The 9,062-nt window shown below is 48.6% G+C and overlaps 1 protein-coding gene across 2 annotated transcripts in view; it reads left to right on the forward strand.

Moving 5' to 3' along the window:
- The window catches only part of PRMT3 (protein arginine methyltransferase 3), a 739,945-nt gene extending 731,279 nt beyond the window's left edge, over positions 1–8,666 (forward strand). For both annotated transcript variants that reach the window (XM_069221933.1, XM_069221934.1), the window contains exon 16: positions 8,320–8,666. In XM_069221933.1, coding sequence (XP_069078034.1) covers positions 8,320–8,429 — 110 coding nt within the window. In that variant the 3' untranslated portion in view covers positions 8,430–8,666. The remainder of the gene's footprint in view (positions 1–8,319) is intronic.
- Positions 8,667–9,062: the final 396 nt, after the last annotated feature.

Genomic DNA, 9,062 nt, shown 5'->3' on the forward strand with positions numbered 1-9,062 from the left:
AACACTGGTCAGCAGTGATAAAGTGCTCAGAGTCCTAGAGCCAACAGCGAAAGGTCAGAAAAACCAGGAGGAAGGAGGCAAAAAGACTAGGGATGACCATGCGTATGGCCAAAAGTCCAACACAACCCCCTACCAGCCAAAATCCAGGGGAGAACAATCAATACCTTGATGTACTTTCCTGATTGGGGCGATAGAACAAGGACCCAGGCCCACAACAGCAGGGGCATGTTCCAGTTCTACGCCTTCCTGACTCCACTGGGATCTCTCTGTCAATGCGTCCCAGGCAGCCTAGACCAACCCACGGGGATTCTCTAGCTGCCAATGGCCAGAACCAGGCCCCAGGCCATCTAGGAGCCTCTGGTCTCTGAAACCATAATGAGTGGGGGGCGGTAGCCCCAGGTGCAAAGCAACCTGTCTCCACTCCATTTTTGATCAGTTCAGGGGCTCTACCCTGCCACTGATCCACCAACCTAGGGTCCGCACCCATAGGTTCTACAGGGGCTAGAGGCGAGGCTCTCCTCCCTCTACCCCTCCTTCTAGGATCCCGCCCTCCTCTCCTAGGAGGGGTATCACCAGAATCCACACTTGCCAGGGTGCTGGGTACAGCAGCCCTGCACAACTTTCTCGCCAGCCCAGGATCACTACCTGGCGACTGACCACCCAACCTAGGGACGACACCCTTGGGTTGCACCGGGGTCCGGGGCGGGCTTCCCCCTCCCTGACCCCCACTTCCAGAGTCCTGCATCTCCCCACCTCGGGAGAAGCCACCAGAAGTTTCACACAGGGGGGTGAGCACACTAACCGCCCCCCCAACCAGGTCAGAGTTTACCCCCTGAACCTGTCTATCTAGTCCAGGGACGACACCCTTAGACTGGACCATTGCCCAGCGAACCAGGACTTCCTTGGGAGCACACCTACCCCCTACCAGATCAGAGCTTACCCCCTGAATCTGGCAATCCAACCCAGAGTCACTACCCTGCGGTTGAACCACTGCCTGGCGCACCAGGACTTCCTGGGGGGCACACCTACCCCCCATCAGGGAAACACTTTCCCCAAGGGCCACACAAGAGTCTGGCTGGCGCAGGTCTCCTGACCTCTGCCCATCGGACAGAGTCTGGATTCCCCCCAGCCCAGAAATGGTCTCACCAAGGTCATTCCTGGGGGGCTCTGCACTCAGAGCCGACCCCTGACCCTCCAGGTTCTCCACTGGGGCCCGCAGCCCCCTCTCAACCCTATGCCTGGATTTCCGCCTCCTCCGCTGTAGAGCGAGACTACCAGACACCAGGACCGGCGGAACGCTATCACCAGCCACCCGCCCAAGTCCTAATGACAAAATGGGATCCTTCTGAACAGCTGGCCCTACGGCACAGGCTAGGCTCACCTCCTGGCGTTCACTCATGGAACCCTCCAGGACCTGGGACTGGAGCTCGGGTACCCTGGGCCTCAGCCCAACCCCATTCCCTCTCCTCTGAGACTGGACATGGGGTGCCTTACCCGCCCCAATACACTGGGACCTACCTGGGACACAAGCCTTTCCCACCACACCTGGTTGGGAAACACCTAGACCACTCTCATTAGGAACACCCCCTAATGTCACACCAGACCCTCTGGTACGCAACCAGAAGTCTGCCTCCTTTGCAAGCTCCCTGGAGTCAGAGAGCTCACACACTGACAAGTGTTGGCGTAACTCTGAAAAACAACAACGAAACAGGTGCTCTCTGAGAATCAGATTAAACAGCCCTTCAAAATTGTTTACTGTGCTACCCTTCACCCATCCATCTAGTGCAATGCAGCAAGCCTCCACAAACTCCTCCCAAGACTGGTGGGACAGTTTCTTACCACCCCTAAACCTTTTTCTGTATTCCTCAGGGGAGAAACCATACTTCACAATCAGTGCGTTCTTCACAGCGGAGTACCCCTCCCTGTCACTCTCTTCTAGAGTCAGTAGGGCATCCCTCCCCTCCTCAGGAATAAAACTCCCTAGGCCAGTTCCCCAATCCTTCTCAGGGATCCTGCGCTCTACCAGAGCCCTCTCATATTCCTTTAACCACTGACGTATGTCACCCCCCTCTTGGAACCTAGGTACCAGATCTATGGGTATGTGAGGAACATCTTTGCTACAGCACTGTACATTGCTGCCACCACTGGACTCCACCTGCAGCGCTGGTGAGTCCAGAACCTTCAGACTGCGCTCTAGAGCGAGTCTTTCTCTGGCAAAGGCCCTCTCTGCCTCTGCCATTCTCTCCTGTACTAAGGCCTTCTCTACCTCAGCCCTTCTCTCCTCAACAGCTAGGCGCGCTAACTGCAACTTCAGGTCCCTCTCTTCCCGCCTATCTCTTAGCTCATCAGGCGTCATGGAATGAGAGGTAGCCCTGCTTCTTACACTGGACCCAGCAAGGGACTCCCTATCACTGGGGCCTTCCCTGTCAACTGGCGTCCCCAACCGGTCATTCTCACCCTCCTGATCAGTCTCTCTACCACTCTCTAGGGATGAGGTCTGGGAGCCCTCCCATTGGGAACCCTCGCTACACTCAGGATCCTCTGGGTACCCCCTACGCACACTCCCTCCCTGGGTAAATGTCACAAACCTTTCAAAGAAATTCAGAGATCTCCTGAGGTCCCCTTCTACAGGCAGCCCTCTCTCTCTACAGAACCCCTCTAATTCCCCCTGCGTGTAAAACGGCAGGTCCTCTAAATCAAAGGTAAGCCCCATCTTGAAAAGGTACAAATAACTCAACTGTGACAACCACAATACCCAAGCGTGAGAACTGAAAACAGGAAAAATGACCAAAGAGAGAAAGTTAAGAGAAGCCAAACATGTAATGGTCTAAACGCAATCCTTGTAGTGAAATAATGAGTCACAATGGTATTGTGCAAGCGCAAGTCCTATCCTCACCGCTGACTTCCAATGTTAGAAATGGGGTTTCTGGTTGGCTAGGGTATGTACCTCAGCCAGGCAGAACTTACCCACTCTAGTCAGGGCAAGGGAGTTACACGTCCAAGATAACCCCTGCTCACCCCCTTGGTAGCTTGGCACGAGCAGTCAGGCTTAACCCGGAGGCAATGCGTAAAGCGTTTGCACAACACACACATACATGTGACGCAATATTCCCACCACCAAGGAAACACAACACCAGATTATATGAAAATACACTGTATTGTACACAACATAATTATTAGACCAACATCACATAACAGTACTATCCTGCTACCTTAGCAGTTGTCAGAACGTTACACATTAGTTACTCTGCAAACTAGCAGTAGTCACACATAACACACAGGTTACTCAGTATTCTGCAACATAAGCAGTAGTCAGGAAACACGTTATCACATTAGCACACTTGTCATAAGAATATCATAAAACGCCCATAATAGGAACATTAGAAAATCTATGGCAAGTTAAGCAAACATATTAGCAAGTCATGTCCATAAAAGGAACATGTGCACATATATGTAACAGCATCCTAGAACAGGTAGGCAATAAATCACAATTAGCAAGGTCTGTAGAAAGAACTTGGATTATAATATTATTGGTCCGTTTAAAAGTACCTGGTGAAGGATAGAGGCACCCTCCGTGCCTTGAAGACAAGAAAGAAAGGGGCCCCCAGCGCTCCTCTGCGCAATGAGGGGGCCTCCTTAGAGTCCTGGGGGAGAGGGGGGCGGCACGCACCCCCTCTGTACTGTTGACGGGCCCCTCCTGGGGCCCGCGACCACTGGGGGCCCCCCGGGCCTCCACCGGCCCTCCTGTGGGGGGCCCAGGTCACCCAATACTGGTAGAGGGGAGGGGGGGCGCCTCGCACCCCCTCCTTGCTGCCACACGGGCCCCTCCGGGGGACCCGCTAACCTCTGGGGTCTCCCTGGGCCTCCGTGGCCCTTCCTCGAAGGGAGACCCCTAACTGGGATGTTCCTGGCCCGCGAGGGGGCCAACGAGGGAGCCGGGGGCCAGGGCGAGCCTCCGGCGAGGCAGCCGCCCGGCCCAAGGTAACAGTGGAGTCCTCCGGGACTCCGGCACGCGAGGGAGAGGCGTCCTCCTCTCCCTCGCTGTCCGGATGACGACGCGGCCCAAGGTGGGGCCTGTTGGTGCCCCGGGGGCGCTTTGAAAAGCGCGCGTACCCCGGGAGCACGCTAGGAGCGTGCTAGCTCCTTCTTTGGTTTTTGTACGTGCCCCGGGGGCACTGGAGACAGCGCGGACCTCGCGCTTAAAGACAAATGCTCTGCCCGGGCTGCGGCGGTGATTCTAGCACACAAAAGGCGCCGTAGAGAGCGCAAAGGCATCAAGAGGCTCCCGGGTTGCGGCGGTGAATTTCCATCAAGCGCTTTTCACAGCGCTAAGACAATGGTGCAGCCTGGGCTGCGGCGGTGAGTTCCCTGGGCACAAGAAAGGCGCTTTTCAAAGCGCTAAGATACTCATGCTGCCTGGGCTGCGGCGGTGATCTTCTACAGCCTTTCCATAAGAGCGCTTTTCCCCTAAGCGCTAAGACAATGTCATAGAAAATCGGTGCAGGGGTCAGGGGCCACAGCACCCTGCCCCTGGGAACAATAATCCAGGAAAAGGTACAGGGCTGGTGGGCCCAGCTACAGGCCAGCACAAAGGATGCAGATGGTGGCAGTTCCTCCTAGTGACCAGGCAGGTCACAGGTCAGCACAGCAGCAGCAGTCCATGGCGGTTTCCTGGTGAGTCCATTCATCAGCGTTCTGTGTCCAGTTTCAAGTTCCAAGAATGTTCAAATTGTGGGGAAAATTCCCCTGTACTTATAGTCAGTTCTTACAGTGTTTTACAGTGGTAGGGAGAGGAGGTTCCAGCCAGTTACAACTGGTTCTGGGAGTGCCCCCTCTCTCCTTTCAGCACAGGCTCCAAACATCAGTGGGGGGTTAACGACCCTATTGTGTGAGGCCAGGGCACAGCCTTTACAAATGTAGGTGTGCCCCGCCTCTCCCTTCTCTCAGCCCAGGAAGACTATTCAGTATGTAGATGCACCTCAGTGACACCTCCACCCTCCCTGTGTACAGGCTGTCTGAAAAGTATGCACAAAGCCCCAACTGTCACTCTGCCCAGACGTGGATTGGAGTCAAGCTGCAAAACACCAGAATCATAAGCACAGATAAATGCGCACTTTCTAGAAGTGGCATTTCTGTGATAGTAATAAAAAATACACCCACACCAGTAAGCAGTATTTATTATCACCATCACAACCATACCAAACACGCCTACGCTAGCCCTCATAAATCAGACAATACCCCTACACATAAGGCAGGGCATTTCTAATGCAATCCTATGAGAAGGCAGCACTCACAGCAGTGAGACACCAAGTTAGGCTGTTTGTCACTACCAGGACAGGCCATGCAATATGGCACATGTCCTGCCTTTCTACATACATGGCACCCTGCCCACAGGGCGTACTTTAGGGGTGACTTACATGTAGTAAAAGGGGAGTCCTGGGCCTGGCAAGTAAATTTAGATGCCAGGTCCCTGTGGCAGAAAACTGCGCACACAGGCCCTGCGCTAGCAGGCCTGAGACAGGTTTGAAAGTCTACTTCAGTGGGTGGCGCAAGCAGCGCTGCAGGCCCACTAGTAGTATTTAATTTACAGGCCCTGGGTATAGAGATACCACTGTACAAGGGACTTATAGGTAAATTAAATATGCCAATCAGGTATAAGCCAATCATACCAACTTTAGATGGGAGAGCACCTGCACTTTAACACTGGTCAGCAGTGATAAAGTGCTCAGAGTCCTAGAGCCAACAGCGAAAGGTCAGAAAAACCAGGAGGAAGGAGGCAAAAAGACTAGGGATGACCATGCGTATGGCCAAAAGTCCAACATTATGCATTTTGAAATACATATTCACAACATTGAACCACTGCAAACTTTGAGTTTATTTCTAACCATGCTCAGGGAGGAGTTTGACAAGCATGGCAGGTGTGCGGTGAATACCTTTGGATCAATGTGCCCCATAGCATGATTCTACCTGGGTTAAATGAAGCTAAGACTCAACATGATTTCTGCATGGGAGGACTGGCTAGTTTGAATTTATTGATATATATTAATAAGCAATTGAAGTTGGGAACATTCAGAGTATTACTAACGGAGGACAAAAACGACATCTTTAGGGGAGCAGTGGAGGAACAAGCAGTCTAGCAGGAACCTCATTAAGACTGGAAATATTTTTTTACCTATCTGTTGCTTAGTTTAAGATTCTTTTAGATTTTAAATAAGCCTGATTCTCTAAAAAAATATGTATTCAATACTAAATTTATTAAGGAATGAATGAATAACTTATCATTTGCCCATGTGGTTTGCTAGATGCTGATGACTGGTTAGCAGATGAGGTAGCTTATTTGTATATATTACTTGAGCCACAAAGATATCCATCTAAGTTCTATATTAGCAAAATACTTCCATTAAGTATAGAGTTTAATAGAACAGGACAAAACCTCACTCCCTCAGCATATCCCTTTGACTAAGCAACCTTTAGCAGCAGAGAAGTGCAAAATGCCATTGAAGACTTACATCATAGACCTTTTCTTGTAACCAGTTGTGAACGAAATATACAAACTAATTGGGAGACTAGAGCATGTTCTTACAGAAAATGGTGCTAATCAGTGTTGAAGGGCTGAATAAAATGTTGATGATATAATCGCGATATCAAGAGCTTAGACACTCATCTCCTATGACATAAATCTGGTTTGTTAGTATGGGTCTAAGAGGTCAGTGGGGAATGCAGTGTTTGCCTTGTTTGCCGAGTGATAGATTACAGCACACATGAATTGGTCAGACTTTTGATACATGTAATTAGCAGTGGCCTGAAGGAGAAGTAAAATGGACACCAGATCCCATTGGATGGCTAAACCACCTCCTCTACATACTTACTTCGTATTGGTAAATACCCTATGAGTGGGCGTGAAAAGGTTTGCAACACATACAGCACTGAAGTTGCAGTGATCAAGGTGATCGTGGTGACCAACACATTTAGGTAGGTCATAAATTGTGGGTGGTGGTCTATTTTGACAAATAATCTTATTTTAATGAGTGCACCCACAAACGAGTTCTATGAGAGTGGGGGCTTACATAGTACAATTTAGAGTTTGCTTTGCTGAGTGATCTCAGCGGGACTTTTCGTTGTCCCCAGTGTAGAAGCAAAGGATGACCTTGGCAGTGCTTTGGTTCTCACGCTGACACAGGTTCAAAGTAGGGTAGTTGCTGGGGCACTGAGCTGCAGGAGGATGTAACATTGATAAGGAGGTGAGATCCACACAGCGGAGGTGGGGTGCTTTTCAGGCTTAGAGAGTTTATTTTTCAAGGTAAATATGTGGTAAATGCTGTTAAGCTGCCTTAGTTTGCTTGTATCACCATATAGAGAAGGTAATTGTGCCTAAAGTGTCCTTATGGCACGAGGGGCATGGTATTCTGAAGATATTGAAGTTTAGAGTTAGAATGGTTCATTTGGTGGCAGCCTGAGGTGTAAAAGCTTTTTGTACCAGCCAGAAGCTTTAATTTGCCTGTTTATAACCAGTACTTGAGCACTGTCGGTAAACAGTAGCACAAGGAAAAGTGGTAAAAAAAACATATTCAGGCCTCAATATTTTCTTTTGCATTGCAGACCATTATTATGATTATTATGACTACTTTTCTTAGATGTAGTAAGAGAAGTACTGCTGACACTACTACTACGATATATTGCTGTATACCCATAGAGTTTCTACATTCTTCACTGTTGATAAGCCATAGCAGCAATTGCTTATAAGCTTAACATAGGTACTAAAACTACAAGTGAACCTGTTTATTATTATTGCTTTATATCACAATTTAATCCTCTTAAGACAGTGAGTATTTGTTGAATGACAGAGTTTGTAGTTACAATTCTTTATGCATGTTGGCATGTAGTAGTCGCAAATTTGTTCACTCTTTTTTTATAGATGGGAACAGCAAGCATTGAAGTGAGGGGCCACGAATGGAGTGTACAATTTCCATCAGAGAGGAGGAGGGTTATAGGAGATGAAAGGCTTGGAATTATTTAAAGGTTTAAATGCAGAAAATTATAATGATCAGGTTTACTCAGACTATTGGATGAGTGATGTTGGCCCTTTTGCATGGTTCTTAAGATTGTGCTCAATAGTTAGAACAGACATCAGTTTATTTAGCTGTTCTGCACCTTAGCACCTTCGTTTTGCAAAGGCAAGACCTATGGTGTTCTTTAGGGTGGAAAACGTATTGGTAACTCAGACATGCTGACATGCAGTTCTGTCGCTATACTACTGTATTAATGTCAATCTTCTGCTTGATACAGCATGTAACACTATTACTCTTTTTGCTCTTGTAGGAGACATCATACAAGGAAAAATAAAGGTTCGCAAGAACAGAAAAGACCCACGTTCGCTCCTCATAACTCTTTCGCTAAACAACACGGTTCAGACGTACTGCCTTCAGTAGCAGAGCAATACATTGAAGTCAAGGAAGATGTAGTGCTGCCTTCAGTAGCAGAGCGATGCAAGACAGAAGCCATTGAAGATGTAGATCTTGGATCTCCTAGTGTACCCTGGTGTTAATCTAGGATGTGTAACCTAAAAAGCAATAGGAGACAAGAAGAGGTCCTTACCGGAAGTGGTAGTAATCAATGTTTTCAAACATTCTCCCAGAGACCAAATAAAAAGTTTGATATAATTGGAATATATGCCTTATTTCTTTATTTGACACAATAATACAACAGTGTCACAATTCGAAGTGCTTTATTCAGTATTGCACAGACTCAGTATTCAACACAGTATTAAGCTGAACCTGGGAATTGTTAGGCGCTCCTAGGACGCTGTTTTGAGTTACTAAAGTTGTAGCTGCTTCAGAACATGAGGCTTGTCTGCACATGGAGTACCTTTTATTAAAGCTAGACTGGTTCACCTATTATTGACTTAATCTTTATGTATTCCACTGAGTCATGAACTGATTGTTCTTGTACAGAAGGGCCTCTAAGTGAATAGAAGTGATGCAGCTCTTTGTAGAGCCAATTAAAACTTAGGGCCAGATGTAGGAAGCCGTTTGCATGGTGCAAACTGCGAAAATCGCAGTTTG

The sequence above is a fragment of the Pleurodeles waltl genome, chromosome 3_1 (assembly GCF_031143425.1).
Source record: "Pleurodeles waltl isolate 20211129_DDA chromosome 3_1, aPleWal1.hap1.20221129, whole genome shotgun sequence".
Lineage (NCBI taxonomy): Eukaryota > Metazoa > Chordata > Amphibia > Caudata > Salamandridae > Pleurodeles > Pleurodeles waltl.